Source organism: Rhinoderma darwinii, chromosome 3, assembly GCF_050947455.1.
Source record: "Rhinoderma darwinii isolate aRhiDar2 chromosome 3, aRhiDar2.hap1, whole genome shotgun sequence".
NCBI classification, from domain to species: domain Eukaryota; kingdom Metazoa; phylum Chordata; class Amphibia; order Anura; family Rhinodermatidae; genus Rhinoderma; species Rhinoderma darwinii.
In genome coordinates this window covers 71,441,039-71,460,470 of record NC_134689.1, presented here as the reverse complement: position 1 = coordinate 71,460,470, position 19,432 = coordinate 71,441,039, and the positions used below count along the sequence as shown (strand labels likewise).

At 43.1% G+C, this 19,432-nt stretch overlaps 1 protein-coding gene across 1 annotated transcript in view; it reads right to left on the bottom strand.

Moving 5' to 3' along the window:
• DOCK2 (dedicator of cytokinesis 2) overlaps positions 1-19,432 on the bottom strand; it is a 963,684-nt gene that overhangs the window by 752,920 nt on the left and 191,332 nt on the right. The window contains exons 13-14 of the mRNA XM_075859372.1: positions 18,663-18,788; positions 7,498-7,613 (exon numbers count right to left, since the gene is read on the bottom strand). Coding sequence (XP_075715487.1) covers positions 7,498-7,613; positions 18,663-18,788 — 242 coding nt within the window. The remainder of the gene's footprint in view (positions 1-7,497; positions 7,614-18,662; positions 18,789-19,432) is intronic.

Genomic DNA, 19,432 nt, shown 5'->3' with positions numbered 1-19,432 from the left:
AAGCCTAACACTTGGTGTACGGGCTCATAGATATTCTATTGAGCCCGTACACCAATTGCTCGAATTTCAGAGAAAAGCCAATCAGAAAAGAAGCAGCTCAGCGCTCACCCGACTGCTCCTGCAGCTTAGTTTTAGTGATCGGTGGGGGTCTCAGTGCTCAGACCCCCACTGATCAAAACTTCTGACAAGTTACTATGACCTGTCAGAAGTTTTTTGAAAGTTTAGTTACCCTTTAACCCGTTCCCGCTTTTGGGCGTGACTGTACGTCCAAATTCAAAGTGCATTCCCGCACACGGGCGTACAGTCACGCCCTGTGGATAAAGCGAGCACAGGAGCTGTGCGCGCTTTATCTTCAGCGGCTGTCAGCTGTCATACACAGCTGACATCTCGCTGCAATGGCTGCGATGACAGTTACCGCCGATCGCAGCCATTTAACCCCTTCAATGCGGCTGTCAATGGCGTCCGCCGCATTGAAGTGGTTGACAGAGGGAGGACGCTCCCTCTGTACCCCCCTGGCCCCCCTGAGATAGATCGCGGGTGGCGATGGTTGCTATGGCAACCAGGAATCCATTGCTAGGCTTCCTGGTTGCCCAGGTACAGAAGCCTATTAGGTCCTGCCTGAGGCATGACGTAATAGGCTAACTGTCAGATGAAGAATGACAGTTACGATACACTGCACTACATAAGTAGTGCAGTATATTGTACCGGGGATCAGAAGACCAGATCTTCAAGTCCCCAGGTAAGTGTAAAAAAAAAATGAAAAAAGTAAAAGTTTTAACTAATAAAAACAACAATCGCTCTGTTTCCCTGATCAACTCCTTTATTATTAGAAAAAAAAATGAAAACATTAAAAAAAACTATACATAATAAGTATCGCCACGTTCGGAACGGCCTGATCTATAAAAATGTCACATTATTTTTACCGCACGGTGAACACCGTAAAAATTTTTAAGAAAAAACAATGACAGCATTTTCTTTTTTGGTCATCTTGTCTAAAAAAAATGGAGTAAAATGTGATCAAAAAGTTGCAAGTAATGCAAAATGGTACCAATAGAAACTACAGTTCGTCACGCATAAAACAAGCCCTCCCGCAGCGATATCAACTAAAAAATAAAAAAGTTATGGCTGTCAGAAAATAGCGACACTAAAACATGATTTTTTTAGAAAAGAGTATTCTTATTGTGGGAACGTAGTGAAATGTAAAAAAAACAATATAAATTTGGTGTCGCTGTAATCGTATCGACCCAGAATAAAGTTAACATGTTGTTTATACTGCACGGTGAACACTGTAAAACATAAAAAAAAAAAAACGTGCTAGAATGGCTGTTTTTTTGTTTCCTCATCTCCCAAAAAATGCAATAAATAGGAGTGCAGATAATCCATGGATTATTCATTCACCCCATTATTACATCATCCTATTTATGACCTGTTGCACTCCGCCCAGCTTACATATACCCTGATGTACTCCGCCCAGCTTACATATGCCCCCACATTATAAGCTGAAATACCAGTAAAACACCACGCAAAATCTTTGCTTCAAAAGCCAAATGGTGGTCCAACTGAGCCTGGCAGTGTGCCCAAATGGCAATTTATGAACACATATGGGGTATTACTGTATTCTGGAGAACCTGCTGAACAATTTATGGGATGTGTGTCTACGGTGGTACAAGCTGGGCACAACACATTGGGCACTGAAATGGCATATCTGTGGAAAACAGCAATTTTCAATTTGCAACATCTATTGTTTACTCATTTTTGCAAAACACTTGTCAAAATGCTCACTACACCCCTAGATAAAGTCTTTGAGGGATCTAGTTTCCAAAATGGGGTAAGTTTTCAGGGTACCACTGTACTGGTACTATAGCTCAATGCAACATGGTGTCAAAAAACTAATCTTGTAAAATCTCCTCTCCAAATACTAAATGGCGCTCCTTCCCTTTAGAGCCTTGCTGTGTGTCCAAATAGCAGTTTATGACCACATGTGGGGTATTTCCTTACTCTACAGAGAATGCTTTACAAATGTTATGGTGCTTTTTCTCTTTTATTTGTTAAGAAAATGAAAAATGTTGAACAAATGCTACGTCTTATTGGAAAATAAGGTAATTTTTCATTTTCACTGCCATTTTCTAATAAAATCTATGAGACACCTGTGGGGTCAAAATGCTCACTACACCCCTATATGAATTTCTCAATGGGTGCAGTTTGCCAAATGGAGTCACTTTTTGGGTGCAGAAAAACCAATCCAGCAAAATCTGCTCTCCAAAAGCCAAATGGCGCTCCTTCACTTCTGAGCCCTCATGTGTATTCATACAGTGGTTTATTACCACATATGGGGTATTTCAGTACTCTGGAGAAGTTGCTTTACAAATGTTGGGGTGCTTTTTCTAATTTTTTTGTTGAAAAAAATTAAAAATTCTGAGGTAAAGCTACATCTTATTGGAAAATAATGTCATTTTTCATTTTCACTGCCCAATTCTAATGAAATCTATGAAATACCTGTGTGGTCAAAATGCTCATTAAACCCCTAGATCAATTCCTCTAGGGGTGTAGTTTCCCAAATGGAGTCACTTTGGGGGGGGGGGGGGGTTCTTTGTTTTTGCACCACAAGACCTCTTCTAACCTGAAATGGTGCCTGAAATATAATTTAAGAAAAGGTAGGCCAAAAAATCCACTAAGTGCTCCTTTGCTTTTGGGGCCTTTGTTTCAGGCACGTAGCACAATAGGGCCACATGTGGGATATTTCTAAAAACTGCAGAATCTGGGCAATAAATATTCAGTTGTGTTTCTCTACGAAAAACCTTCTGTATTACAGGAAAAATGGATTAAAATGGAATTTCTGCAAAAAAAATGAAATTTGCAAATTTCCCTTCCACTTTGCTTTAATTCCTGTGAAACACATAAGGGATTAAGAAACTTTCTAAATGTTGTTTTGAATACTTTAAGGGGTGAAGTTTTAAAAATGGGGTGATTTGTGGGGGTTCCTAATATATAAGGCCCTCAAAGCTACTTCAGATCTGAACTGTTCCCTTCCCTAAAAAAATAGCCTTTTTAAATTTTCTTGAAAATGTGAGAAATTGCTGATAAACTTATAAGCCTTGTAACGTCCTAGAAAAATAAAAGGATGTTCAAAAAATGATGCAAACATAAAGTAGACATATGGAAAATGTTAACTAGTCATTATTTTGTGTGGTATAACTATCTGTCTTACAAGCAGATACATTTGAATTTAGAAAAATGCTTAATTTTGCAAATTTTCTCTAAATTTTGGTGTTTTTCACAAAAAATATTGAATTTATCTACCAAATTTTTTCACTAACATAAAGTACAATATGTCACGAGAAAATAATTTCAGAATCGCTTGGATAGGTAAAAGCATTCTGGAGTTATTACCACATAAAGTGACACATGTCAGATTTAAAAAATGAGGCTTTGTCATTTAGTCCAAAAGTGGCTGCGTCCTTAAAGGGAACCTGTCACCAGCATTTCACCTATTGAACTTTACTTCTCCCTCACTGGCCGCTTCTATAAAAAGTTCATTGCCGTTATCCCCGCTCCTAAACTCCTCTTCCGACTGTAAATATCGGTCTGCAAACGTTTTGCGCCTTTTATCGTAATTATGCGGTGTCCCTTTGTGCGCACACACCAAAAGAGGACATCAATGCACAAGCGCAGGATTTTGTGTGCTGGGGGAAGGCGAGGAGCTGTCAATCAAAAGTAAGGAGGCGAAGTAAACTTGGAAAGACTGGAGGAATGAAGATATGACTCTTTCCAAACGAAGATTTGACTCTTTTCAAATGAAGATCTGACTCTTTTCTGCTCATTAGCATACGGTGTGTGGGAACACTAAAAAGCTAAATACAAAAGCTACAGAGCCGACTAAGAAGACAATTATAGGTTATATAGAAATGATTTTTCACCCACTACCACCAGGTATACTCGGTTTAATAGGTGAAATGCTGGTGACAGGTTCCCTTTAAGGGGTTAATGATCTATTTACACACAGTGTAAACATAACAATGTGCTTTCCACTACACATACAGTAGAGGACAGAAGATTTCCCCATAGAAGGGTTATTTGTGTAAAACTGGTTGTCGATAGATCATCAGTATAAAAAACGGCCTGTGCCCGGACAACCCCTTTAATGTATGGTTCTGGGCCTTGGTGTCTATATGTGTGTGTTCCTATAGAGGCTGGAAATGGCTGCAGAAGTGATGGGCAAAGATGTCACATCAGTAGAAGTCGCCATAACGGTCTGCGTCAGATGGAGAAGAAAAGAAAACTACTCCCATCAGAGAAGACATCTCCTGTGAGTCACTGGATCTATAGGGGATCTGTCCCTTCTCCTGACATGTCTGTTGTAGGAAATCCTTGTATTCTGCATATCTTTGTGTACCCAGGACTAATAGACAAATGAGTGCTACCATTCCCATTGTCAAGAGGAAGTGTGATACTGTCAGCGATGGTTGGAGACTGTCAGTATGTTGGGACACAGCCCTTTGACAAGGGGAATCGTAACACCCATTTGTCAATGCTCGAACAAAAAGGTGTTTACTATAGACACGGCAGAGCGGCGGTGGGGAAGGGGTGCCCAAGTTTGGGGAACAGCCCAGGGCCTATGGTCTACTTAATCCGCCACTGGTTGTAGTGCGCGAAGAGGTTAATGCGCGGCGGATGGTGCAGAGTGAAAATTACAATTCTCTACTGATACGCCATTTTAGTGCACAATATGTTGTGCCCAGTTTGTGCCACGGAAGACAAATACCTCATAAAATTTTAATCTGGTTTTCCCGGCTATGGCAATGCCATATCTGTGGACATAAACTTCTGTTTGGGCACGCTGTAGGGCTCAGAAGAAAGGGAGTGTCATTTGGCTTTTGGAGCGCAGACTTTGCTTAGTAGTAGATATGTTTGGAGTTTAACTGGTATTTCAGTTTATAATGTGGGGGCACATGTAAGCTATGCAGAGTACATCAGGGCATAATAAAAGGGTATAATAATGGGATAAATAAATAATAATCCGCAGATATGTGGCCAGTGTCTTAACCGCTTTTGGAACACTCTGCACATTTTGCGTCGCCATACTCTGCGAGCCGGAACGATTCTATTTTTTCACCAGCGGAGCTGTGTGAGGGCTTATTTCTTGCGGGACAATTTGTAGTTTTCATTGATACCATTGTGGGGTACATGTGATTTTTTTTTTATCACTTTTTATTTAATTTTTTGGCAACAAGATGACCAAAAACCATCAATTCTGACAATGTTTTTTTATTCTTTTTTTTTTTTACAGTGTTCACCCTGGGCTATAAATTACAATTTTAGTTTATTCTGCGGGTCGGTACGATTACGGTGATACCATACTTTACGTAGATTTTTTTTATGTTTTACGCAATAAAATCACTTTTTTATAAAATAACTTTCTTTGTGTCACCATATTCTGAGAGCCATACGTTTTTTTTAGTTTTCAGTCAAAAATTCTGTGTAAGGGCTTGATTTTTGCAGGATGGGTTGTAGTTTTTATTGGTATTATTTTGGGCTACATGCGCCATTTTTATCACTTTTTATTCTAAATTTTGGGAGGGATGGTGACCAAAAAAAATTGTGATTCTGGCATAGTTTTTTACTTGTTTTTTTTGCGGTGTTCACCATGCGGAAAAAAATCTATTATATAACCGAGAAGGACGTGTTGTCCGAAGCTCAACCACCAGTTAGCTCTGCCCACAGCCAGAAGACTGAGGAAGGAGATTTGAGTGATTAGTGGCGTAGCTATAATGCCCCCATCTCCCTCCCATACACAGTATAATGCCCCCATATGTACGGACCTAATAGAAAAATAATAACATACATACTTACCTATCCCCGTTACCCCCGCCGGGTGGAGGATCCTTCTCCTCCTCCGCTCTGTGCGATGATAGTGACGCAGTGCAGACAGTCACATCGCGCCTGCCTTCTCCGAGCCACTCACAGCACACTGAGCCCAGTGCAGAGGAGGCAAAGGATCCTCCACCCGTCGTGGGAACGGGGATAGGTAAGTATGTATGTTATTATTTTTCTATTTGGTCCGTACATATGGGGGCATTATACGGTGTATGGGAGGGCGGGGGGGCATTATACGGTGTATGGGAGGGCGGGGGGGGGCATTATACAGTGTATGGGAGGGAGGGGGCATTATACTGTGTATGGGAGGGAGGAGGGGGCATTATACTGTGTATGGGAGGGAGGAGGGTGCATTATACTGTGGGGGCAGCTATGGGGAGCATTATGCTGTGTGAGGGGAAAGCTATGGGGGGCATTATGCTGTGTGGGGGAAGCTATGGGGGGCATTATGCTGTGCGGGGGAATGTATGGGGGACATTATACTGTGTGGGGCAGCTATGGGGGGCATTATACTGAGGGGCAGCTATCGGGGGAAATTATACTGTGGGGGCAGCTATGGGGGCATTATACTCTGGGAGGAGCTGATATGGGGGGCATTATACTGTGTGGGGGCAGCTATGGGGGGAATTATACTGTGTGGGGGCATGTGTGGGGGCATTATACTGTGTGGGGGCAGCTATAGGGAGCATTATACTGTGTGGGGGCGGCTATGGGGGCATTATACAGTGTGGGGGCAGTTATGGGGAGTATATATATATATATATATATATATATATATATATATATATATATATATATATATATGTATATATATATATATATATATAAACAGACCACTGCATTCCTTTTGCTAGCAAACTCATGTAACAGGTTTTCTATACTAGTAATATTATAGTTTTATCGTTTTTAGTTTGAGTCGTTCCGAACGCAGTGATACCAAATATGTGTACTTTTTTTAACTGTTTAATTTTTTTCCTATAATAAAAGTCTTATTATAGGAAGAAAAGCAGTTCTTGTTTATGTAACTTTTAACTCTTATATTTACACTTTTCTAAAACATTTTTATTACCTTTTTTTTTATTCCATCGCTGCTGGAATACATTACACTACCTATGTAGTGTAACATATTCCAACTGTCATTGTGACATGACAGTCACTCTGACAGGAAGCCTATGAGGACCAGCGCTTCCGTACATGGCGGCCGGAGGCCATTGTCTGGCCTCCGGTTGCCATGACAACCATCGGCAACCCTGTAAAAGCAATAGAAAATGGCATCTAAGTGAGCATGTGACCTTCCTGTGGGAAGAGGAGAAAAACAGATGACATATGGACATTAAAAATGGACATACAGAACGTACACGGACATATGGTCCATTTTTTGCGGACACAAATAGGACACGATCATGTGAATAAGGCATTACACAATTTTCTTGCAAAGGCGCCCTCAGCTATCTTTGTCTATCCCTGCTAGTACTATATACTGTATACTATAGTGGTATAGTGCTATAGCGATAACCCTTTTTCTATTTGGCTCTGGGCATTGCCACCTTCCAGATATCCTCTGTTATGGCATATTCAATAAACTTTACTCAAATACTTACAGAGATAGATATAGATACTTACTGGCAGGACTTTTCCTTCTTCATCACAAACACACATAATAACTTCAACATTCCTCTGTGTGGCTCTGTCAAAATCTCCACATAGTAATGTTATGTAAATATCATTCCTTACATCCCCTGTATAACAGAAAGCAAGGGATATAAAATAAACATGTGCTTTTGGATCTTTGAAAATATACTACCAAGCAGGCTTTGTAAGGCTATGTTCACACGGAGTATTTTGGGGGAGGAATATCTGCCTCAAAATTCAGTTTGGAACTTTGAGGCAGATATTCCTCTCCCTGCACGCCGATTTTCGCGGCGATTATCGCGCCGTTTTTCACCCGCGGCCATTGAGCGCCGCGGGCATAAAACAGCGAGAAATACGCTTTCTCCTGCCTCCCATTGAAGTCAATGGGAGGTCAGAGGCGGAAGCGCCCGAAGATAGGGCATGTTGCTTCTTTTTCCCGCGAGGCAGTTTTACTGCTCGCGGGAAAAAGACGCCAACGCCTCCCATTGAAATCAATGGGAGGCGTTCTCGGGCCGTTTTTGCAGAGTTTTGCGACGCGGTTTCCGCGTCAAAAAACTCGGCAAAATACCCCGTGTGAACATAGCCTAACAGTATTTAACGTGAAGCTGCACCATTGGACTAAATATTGGTTAAATAATTAGCTAAAGCAAAATTTAGCATCTTTACCATATATTTTAATTGTAAATTATTATTCTTATTCTTATTACTCCAGTCACACTGCTCATAACACATAAAAATGGCATGCATCCTGGCTTATAGTACTTACAGACATAAAAAGGTACCCATAATCCAATTAACTTTTCCATTTTCTTTTCCGAAAATTTGTCGGGAAGGGGCCACAATTCAAAAAATATTTCCGTCAACAACGCACATGGGAAATATTGTATTAAATTATTTTGCCACTTATTTTCTTGGGTGATGGTGGACTAAACCTTACAAATTAGTTATTCATGTCTTAATGGATTGGGTTGCAGGTTAAAAAGATTAGAATCTGAAATGAGACCCACTAAAAGAAAGTTGGGCTTCATATCTCCATACAGAAATGTATTTATTTTACATTATTTTATGAAACCTTAAAAGGAACTTTCTAAATGTATTCTATTAGGTCTCATTTAACCCCTTCCCGACATCCACCGTATATGAATGGCGGAAGTTGGATGGGAAAGTATGGAATGTACTCGTGCTTAGCTCACTCCAAAAACTGCGAATGTCAACTGTATGTTCCAGTCGACACCTCACTATAACGGCCGAGATTTGACATTCCGACCCCAGCTGGTGTACCCCTCAAATTCCACAGTCATTAGCGACCACAGCATCTGAGCGGTTAGACAGATGGAGGGAGCTGCCATGGCTTATTGAAGGTCTCCAGGTCTGCCATCAGTGTTCTATTATTAAGCCTGGAGATACCTTTAGAGCACAGATAAATGCAATACAAAAAATGCAGTGTATTGCATAAGCGAACTAACAATCGCTCCGCCGGCACGGCCCTCCCATACCCGGTGGCGCCGCTAGCAGCTACAGCAGTATCTAAGCTAAATTCAACAGTAGTGGATTAGGAAAGAAGTAGTGAATGGATGCCATGATTAAGAGCACTAGTCGTGCTTGAAACGCGTAGGCGCTGAATACCTACAAAATACTGCCTTGATGCCTGAATGCACCTGATATCGAATTTTAAATTTTTGATACAAATAAAAGTGGGACCGAGATCCTTTTTAAATCACATACCTGCAGCGCTGGATCAAATTCTTTCCTAATCCACTGTTGTTTGCCGCGGACCGTCGTGGAGATCCGGGCGAGGCGAAGGTGTCGGGTGCTGGAACGGTGAGCTGGAGGCTTCCTCCCCTTTACTCTAAATTCAACAGTATCTGAGTCCTTAGGATGCAGATACTATTGAACACTATGGCAGAGCAGGGAGGTATCTCCCTGCTCTGCCATTTACTAGGTTACAGGCCATTTGGAACTGCAGCCTAGCAGGCACGGGGACAGGCCGGCGTGATGATGTCACTGGATCATGTGGGCCTAAAATCCTGTCTGTTGTGGAGCAGGGAATGGGCCTAGGTGAGCATAATTTGTAGTTTTATTTGTTTGGAGGGCACTGTCTACAAAGGGGAGGTGGGGGCTGTAGGGCACTGTCTACAAGGGGGAAGTGGGGGCTGTATGGTACTGTCTACAGGAGGAAGTGGGGGCTGTATGGCAATGTCTACAATGGGAGGTGGGGGGCTGTATGGCACGGTCTACAAGGGGGAGGTGGGGGGCTGTATAACACTGTGTACAAGGGGGAAGTGGGGGCTGTATGGCATGGTCTACAAGGGGGAGGTGGGAGCTGTATGTCACTGTCTACAAGGGGGAGGTGGGGGCTGTATGGCACTGTCTACAAGTGGGAGGTAGGGGGCTGAATGGCACTATCTACAGGGGGACTTTATGGCAGAATCCACAGGGAGGCTGTACGGCACAATTAACAGGGGGACACTATCTAGAAAGGGAGGGCTGTATGTGGCACCCTGGGGAGCGGGGGCAGTCAAAAGTTTGCTATGGGGCCCAATATTTCCTTGTTACACCCCTGTATGGAACAGATTATCATTTGCTGAGATTCCTACAACAAATCTTCTGCGTGTGAACTTACCGTTCCAGTATGTTCACACGTGGTGATTTGCTTAGATTCTTGGCATTCTTTTGTAAAAATCATGGGGAAATATATTCATGTTGTTTTTAAATTTAAACACACACACAAAAAAAGCTGTGTATGAACATACACTTAGAGACACTGGCAGCATTAATGGTTTATTGTATATTGTATGGGTAAAAGAAGTTTATCCATAGTGGGGTCCAGCTGGTCTAGAGTACAATCATACCCATCATTAAGACTCATAAGGGATGAAAAGAAAGCACTTCCTGGAGTTGTGAAGTCACATAGTTTGTCCCATGATCCCTCACAGCCAATAGGCATCTTTGAAAAAGACCATGTGATGCACTCTGAGGCTGGATTCACACGACCATGTTACGTTCGTAATGGACAGAACGTATTTCGGCCGCTAATCCCGGACCAAACACAGTGCAGGGAGCCGGGCTCCTAGCATCATAGTTATGTACAATGCTAGGAGTCCCTTCCTCGCTGCAGGACAACTGTCCCGTACTGTAATCATGTTTTCAGTACGGGACAGTTGTCCTGCAGCGAGGCAGGGACTCCTAGCATCGTACATAACTATGATGCTAGGAGCCCGGCTCCCTGCATTGTGTTCGGTCCGGGACTTCCAGCCGAAATACGTTCCGTCCATTACGGATGTAACATGGTCGTGTGAATCCAGCCTGAGACTCGTGTTTCTAAGGAATTGTGTAGTGTATATCACGACCGTAAGTACTTGTGAACTCAAAGTAAAACAGAGACAATATCTATGGTTCAAATAAAATAGCCGTAAAAAAAGATTTGCCAATATCCGCTAACCTGCTTGTTGACGGTTTAAAGTAGCAAAAAAAGAAAAAAGGCTAACACTAAAGATTGTATTTTACAGCTCACATCTAAAACGCAATATCCAGTTTAGAAATATTTAACCCTTTAGGGATCAGCAGTGGGGTAGCTATAGGGTTCGCAGCGGTTGTAATTGCAACTGGGCTCCGTAGACAGGATAGCAAAGCGGGCTCCCACACCACGCCTTTTCACAGTTACTGTAGTAACTGGGGCCTATGTAGTAAACTGGGCCATTGTTACTACAGTAACATTATACTTACCCTCCCACTCCTGATTCATGTCATGATGTCAAGATGTTATGTGTACCATGCAAAACGTCATGATGCTGAATGGAGTCCGGACCCGTGCTGTGTCCAGAGATGAAGAGGACCCGATTCAGGGGCGAGGAGGGTGTCAAAAATATTTTTAATATCTTTATATGTGTGAACATAAAAGTGCTATAGACAGTTGTCACTGGAGCTCACAGATCTGCTGACACAAGAGCCTACATGGGGGGATGGCTATTCTATTTCAAGTCGTTTAGTTTATGGCTTTGCATTTCAGCTGTTACAAAGGCAACGTGGGAAAACGTGCTGACATTGTATTTCTTATGGCTAAAGATATATGTGGAGTTTTGGGATATTACCATATGTAGAATGCTCATGCTTTGCAAGTATGAGGTTACCACCTACTCTCATTTTCTTATAAATAAAGATGGATCGCCCCCTGGGGGCAGAGACTGTTTTGAACACCAACCCATGCGTGTCATTGTCTCTCTGGCCGGCCACTCTCTGAACCTCCAGGAGAGAGAATATCATTCAATTTGAAACTCATAGACAAATGCAGAAAATGTCCAAAGTTAACTGACATACTAAATTCTGCAGCGACAAGGGTAAGTATGAAAATATTGTGTGCTGCGCCCTGTATCTAATCAAATAATGTGGGATTCTGTCTGCTGGGGCGCTGTATGATACAGGGCCCCAGCAGACAGTATCCCACATGATCGTATTAGATAAGTTCCGGTACCGCTGTCTCCGGCAGCTGCATAGAAATTAATAGAGCGCTAGTCGAGCATGCGCACCAGCGCTTCATTCCCATGGAGCACTTCAGTGGACTTCCGTTCCCCCATTCTCCTCATCGCTGGTTTTCGGTCACACATATACCCACCTATTCTGTGGATAGGGGATACATGTGTTTGTGGGAAATCCCCTTTAAGCCTATCATTTGTTAAACTGACCAGTGTATCTAATCCTATCGTGGCGGAGCTATAGGGGTCGTGGTCTTATAAATATGTTATCTCCGATATATATTTAATCTCAATATAAAATTGGGGGGAGTAAAGCATATGTCTTGGGGCTATTGCCCCTGATGTCTTAAGACCTTGGCAACCCCGCCTGGCTGCTAGTGCTGCATCGATGGGTCACTTAGGAGATCCAGCGATGCAGCTGAAAGCTGCAGACCATTGGCCATAAAGAGAAGTTAGGGGGCACAAAAAGGAATTTTGCACTGGGGCCTATGAGCCTTTAGCTATGCCCTAGTGACCAGTCTATTTGTACAACTTTGAATTAAATTATTATTATTTTTCTAAAACAATAATTTTAAGCAACTTTTAATTCTATTTTTTTTTTTTTACTTTTTAAGATGCAGAAGCTGTGTCCTGCAGTCAAAGCTGTAATTTTTAATGGTACCATTTTTTGGTGCATACAACTTTTTGATCACTTATTATTGTGTTTTTCTGCAACATTAAGTTGACCAAAAAAACAGCGATTTTGGCATTTTTAATTTTTTTAATTTTTTTTTACGGTGATCATCTGTTACGGACGCAACAATACTAATTTTTTTGAACGTTTAATATTTTTCTTTTTTTCACTACTAAAGACTTTTGACACAATCTTAGTCCATAGTTGCCAACTGTCCCGAATTTGCCAGGACTGTCCCAAATTTACAGACACAGTCCCGGCAAATTACTGTCCCAGACGTGTCTCGGCAACTGTCTTATTTAATTGTATCTGCATCCTCAGGATGCAGATACAATTGAATATTATGGTAAAGCAGGAAATTATGCCATTCACTCCTCCTGGAGCAGAATCCCCGCCCAAAGAGTTGCCAATGCTATTGACGGGGATTCTGCTCCTAGAGGTAGCTCCTGACGTCACTGTGGGGAGGTAAGTGGCTCCTCCTGGACCAGAATCCCCTGAAGATAGTGCCATTCCCCTGTAGATAGCGTCCCACACAGACACCTGTAGATAGCGCCCCACACAGCCCCATGTAGAAAGTGTCGCACACACCCCTGTAGATAGCAACTCACCCTGTCGACAGTGCTACACCCTCCTCCGTGTAGGTAGCTCCATTGGGGCTCGCTCTTGGAGTGGAATCCCCAGCCAGAGCGTTGCCGACATTCTGTCCGGTGATTCCTCTCCTGGAGCAGCCCCTGACGTCAATGTCCTGACGTCAGGGGCTCCTCCTGAAGAGGAATCTCCGGCCAGAGCGTCGGCAACGCTCTGGCTAGGGATTCCACTCCTAGAGGTAGCCGCTGACGTCACTGTCCATATTTGTCTATATATTTAGTTTTATCTATAATAAAGCATTTTGTAAGGGAAAAGTGGCTTTTTCATAATTTTTTTACTTGTCATTTTTCATTTATTTATTAGTAACTTTATGTCCCACTATGGGACTTTACATTGTGATTATTTGATTGCTTTTATAATACACTGTAATACTTCTGTATTGTAGTGTACTATGCCTGTCAGTGTAAAGCTGACATGCATTCTATTAGGTCCAGCCTTTGGCAGGGCCTAATAGGCATACACAGAAGGCAGACCTGGGAACACCATCGGCACACTGCGATTGGGTGATAGAGGTAGCCCCTCCCTTCTGAAAACACTAATGTGCCACGGTCATTATTAACTGTGCCACCTAAGGGGTTGAACAGGCTAATTTAGATCCCGCCCCTTTGAGCAGGAGCCTGGCTGTCTTTAGACATGCCCAAAACTCACTCTAACCGGCACGAGATACATGTGTCGGGCTTATGTCACAGCGCTGCCTTTTCACGGCTCTTAGGCATAAGTACCCTTAATGACCACCGTGAAAAGGTTGTATAGGCGGTCATTAATGGGTTAAACATAGTTACAAGGTTACTTAGGTTGAAATAAGAACCAAATCTAGTAGGTTCAACCTTTAATACACTCTATGGTTTTCGATGGCAATATATTTAAACTAATGATAAGGAAATTATTAATTTCACAGATTTAAAAAAAAAATTAGAGTGACCATGGGGACCACCCACCTATGATTATATATATATATTATAACACAGTGACTTTTGTTCTGGCATAGAATATAAATACACAATATAAATATAAACTTTTTGTTGCATTTGCTAAACAGAATTGGTCCTTTACATTTCATCTTTTGACCATACAAGTCAGTTGAGTTGAATATTTGTTTTGCTCCATATCTGAGCCAAGGCTGCATTGTATAATGCTGTACATGTTACTTCTCAAAGTGATAAAGTAAAGTAAAAGATCAATAGGGCTTTCTGTGGGTGGCATTAACTTGTAAAGGACTACAGCTCCAATGATTCCCCTCAACGACATTGCCTATATTTACAGCTGCCGTCATGCCCCTGTATTACAAGGTGTAAGGTAATGGTGTAATTACTCACTGGGACAGATTTACTAAGATTGGCATTTCATACGCCAGTCTTCGCTATCTGCTCTGCTGTCCATTTGACGCAACGACTGCGGTCGTGTGCCATCCATTTTCGTCCCCCAATTGAACTTTAAATAATGCATACTCATGCTCCACTTCTCCACTTTGTGTCCCTTCAGGCTGTCTCAGCGTGCGGTGGTTCATACAAGGTCCTAAAGTCGAGCAACACCAGGGCCTGTATGCAAAACAGCACTCAATGTCATTAGTGCACTGTCACATACAATGTCCTGGCGCTGCCCAGCATCAGTACGTTGTATGTCGCAGCATGCTGAGGGAGCTTGAAAGGACCCAGAGGAGAGAAAAGGAGCAGGAAGGTGAACATGCAGTTTTTTTTTTGTTTGTTTTTTATTTCATTTTTTGGATTATTTTAAATGTCCAATGGATCGGCCGGGGGAGGTAATCTGTGTATTAGGCTCACAGGCGTATAGCCGCTAAGCCTTGGACTGGGGCGTTAAGGGGTTAAAATATTTTATGGGTAGGCTAGGGGAGTAAGTTATGTGTCCTCCAATCACTGGGGTATGGGGAGTGGTTATGTTAATCGGTAGGGCTTATAGGGACAGGGCCACTTCCTCCTTCCTCTTCTGGCTGTTTGATTTCCTAACCCGGGAGCGGTAAGAGCTGACTGAGATTATTCGTCTTCGTCTGCAAGACGAAGTCGCGGGGTGGCTGCAGTCTCCTATTCTGGAGACTGTCCCACCTGATCCTCCGGTGAGTACGGCTGCTCGCCGCTCTTCTCGTCCATCCCCCTCCCCACTCGTCCCTCCCCTTCAGCTGGGGCTGCCACGCGTCCTCTACCTGTGCGGTCAAGGCCTGCTTTCAGCTCCACCCCGCTCCCTGCTGCATCCATCCCTGTACTTGCTCCGCCGGCACCAGGGGCTGTTATCTTGGCCAGGTCCCTTTCATCCCAGGTGGCTGTCGCTTCCTCTGGCGTGGGCCCGCCTATAGATTGACGGAGAGCCGGTCGACCCCTTCCTCAGCTGCGTCGGTTGCTAGTGTTAGTCGTCGCCGTTCTCGCTCTTGTCGGGGCCGCTCCAGGCGGTCACATCGTCATCGTTGGTCACGGTGGTCTCCGTCATCATCTGGATTCGAGTTATAGTTCTGCTGAGCATAATGCACCTTGTGCTGCTCGGCGTCGTCGTGAAAGATCTTCCAGGAGGAGTCGAGCAGTGTCAACGGTCGAGCCGGCCGCCCGGGATGTCTATTATTTGAGGATGCAGTAGTTTCCTCTTCGGCGGTCTAAAACCGATATTTTTGAATGGGGTTGCAGGGTGTCTTTGCGTCCGGTCTCTGGGGTCACATGCCCAGTCACTCTGGTTTCTTCGTATTTAGGCGATCGTTTCCTCAGTTTGCATTTCTTGATTCATATTCATGGTAAATCCTTAACGCGCTTTGTTTTCCACGGTTTTTGAGAGGGTTTTGGCGCATGCTGATTTCCCACCTACTGAGTTTGGGATGCATTCATTTAGTATTGGGGCTGCGACTATGGCGAGTGAGTTAGGCCTTCCGGACGCTGAGGTTCGTCGTATAGGTTGTTGGCGTTCTGAATGTTTTGCTGGTGATGTTAGACCTGACTTGCTTTTACAGTGATTTTTCTTTTACAGGTGCCCGACCATCGGTGTGGATATTGGGACATTCGGAAGTTTTTTTGGGCTGAGCACCGAGCTGCTATCCGACCTGGTGGGTTGTCACTCGGCTTCCGGGAGTCAGGGATTTATTGGAGGGGTCTTGGTGGCCTGCAATAGTTGGAGATCTTACTGGAAGTCGTGGAAACCAGTAGGCTGGTGCCTACCACTCTGGTGGTATGTGTCGGAGGCAATGACTTGTGTTGGGTTCGCTTGGGCGAACTGATTGCTCTGATACAATTAGACTTGGAACGCTTTTTCTCTTTCTTTCCTGAAATAGTGCTGGTGTGGTCTGAGATTATCCCACGGGTGGTTTGGCACGGGGTACGGGACGCTGCGACTATTGAGAGGGACAGGAGATTATGAAATACCAGGGTCTCTAGGTTCGTTCATTCTTGGGGTGGGGTGGTTATACAACACAGACAGCTTGAAGGGGACAACCGTTGTGTACTGCTCTCTGACGGTGTCCACCTTACTGACATTGGGTTGGATATTTTTCTTTCTGGGCTACAGGATGACATGGAGCAGGCTCTGTCTCTGTTGGCTGGGGGTTGGAGAGACGTGTAGCTGAATGTACACGTTTTCCTTAGTGCAATTAGTGCAATTTCCTTAGGGAAATGGTATTGGTTCTCACCCACATGCTCTCAGTTCTAGGCTGGCATGCAGGTTCAGTTTTGTATTGACCTATGTTATGTATATGTTATACAGTTAAGGTCAATTTATATACAAAAAGATAAACATGATTATTTTGTTTACCTAATAAGTTATTTGAATAATAAAAGCTGTGGCCGACCCCTCAGTCAACCCACTTTATATATAAAGCATTGTGTCGTGTACATTTATTTAAAGGGTTATAGGTTTATTTCCTAGCCTACAGCTACATGGTTTATATGCACACAGTCTATTAGGCTCACAGGCGTAGAGCCCTGAGCCTTGGACTGGGGAGTTAAGGGGTTAAAATATTTTACGGGTAGGCTAGGGGAGTAAGTTGTGTCCTGCAATCACTGGGGTATGGGGAGTGGTTATGTTAATCGGTAGGGCTTATATGGACAGGGCCACTTCCTCCTTCCTCTTTTGGCTGTTTGATTTCACTCCCTCCCTGTTCTTCTTCTTACATGGTTTAGATGCACACAGTCTTAAATCTACGCCAGCTAGGAGCTGGCGTAGATTTCGACTGTAATTTATGCCAGGTTTATGGTGTAAACAATAATACACCCCTTTTGCAAAGCCACGCTTCCATTCCCAAAAAGTGGCGAGGGTGGCGTAAAGAGACGAAAAAGACTGATTGCACGATCTGCTGACCAGCGTTGTGAAATACAACAGGTAGGAAGTGGGCTAAGAAGAGAGTAGAGGAGAAAATAGTCATGTGACCTGTGACTTTCATTCTTCATAGAGGGAGAAAAACGGCTGAAAATAGCCACTGTGAACATACACTAAGGCTGGATTCACATGAGCATGTTCGGTCCGTAAAGGACGGAACGTATTTCGGCCGCAAGTCCCGGACCGAACACACTGCAGAGCCGGGCTCCTAGCATCATAGTTATGTACGACGCTAGGAGTCCCTGTCTCTCTGCGGGACAACTGTCCCGTACTGTAATCATGTTTTCAGTATGGGACAGTAGTTCCACGGAGAGGCAGGGACTCCTAGCATCGTACATAACTATGATGCTAGGAGCTGTGTGTTCGGTCTGGGATTTGCGGCCGAAATACGTTCCGTCCTTTACGTACCGAACATGCTCGTGTGAATCCAGCCTTACTGTGTAAACACTGTAAAAACCTCAACAAAAACAAATCTATAGCGGAATTTAAACTCCCCACTGAAGTCTATGGGCCAAACACGCAGCTACTCCGCAGAGAACACACAGCATAAATTTACATTCAAAGCCGCACCGCAGAACACTTTACGAACACCTTTTCTGCAGTTTTTTTTTTCCCGCAACATGTGCCTGATATTTGCTAAACTTCATTCACTTTGTTGCTCCTGTAAATGCTGTGGAATTTCTGCACAGAATTCTGTTTTGAATATTCTGCTGCGTTTACGCTACGTGGGTACCCAGCCTTGGGGTATATTCACATGCATCAAATTTGTTGCAGAAATTCTTGAACAAATCCTATTCACCTGAATGGTTCTTGCAGAAATCCATGCTCATGGTATAGAAACAACCCGATTTAGATGTATGGAACCAATGGCGTATCTACCGCCGTAGCAGCCGCGGCACAAGGGCACAAAACGTCCGTAAAAACCGCTGCAAAAAACACTAGTTGCTTAAAAAAGGGCTGAAATTCATAGGCTGTTTTCCATTGAAAACAGCTCCATATTTTCAGCCGTTTTTTGTTAAGTGTGTGAACATATTCTAAAGCTTCTCTATGAAGCCTACCTGGCATAATTATTTCAGGGAATCCTAGCTTCCTTGCAATCACTGTAGTTCTGTCCACAAGATGAGGGTAGTCTTTCCGGATCTGAACAGAATCACCAACCAACATTTTCATTGTAACCCAAAGACCTGCAAAACAATGAACCAGAATGCAAACTTTAATTAAAATCAAAACAATGAAATCCTTGCACCTGCTTGTTGTATCATGCTAATCAGTTTGTACTTCTGTATTTCCATAGCCTTTTCCATTTTTTTAAATGAAGCAATGTGCCAGTAAAATGCTTATTTATTTTTTTGTATTCTTTATTTATGAACATTTCAAGTACAAGTGACAGAACATGACAAAATAATCCGGCACGCAGGCCAATAATAGATAATCTGGAATGTATGGTGAGTCTGGTAATGAGACAGTAAAGATGAAGGACATACATTACAGTATATACAGTATAATCCGTTCTATGCAGCAGTAACTCAGACGTGACAAAAACAGTGTAACAATGTTAGGGGAGAGGGGAGAGAAAGGAGAAAAAACATAACTTAAGGAGGCTGAAGTTCTACTTGGCCTTATAGGATATGTACACCATTGAACCATTTTTTTTTCTTTAATAAATCAATGTTTTAAGTGGATTTGCAACAACTTTTAAATTGACTTTTATTAAAAAATAGTTTTACTTTTTAAAATACAGCTTCTATGTATCCTGTATACGTAGAAGCTGTATCGTTTCGTCAAAGCCGATTCCGTCAGGTTAGCTGAACTGACGGCTTGGTTAGAA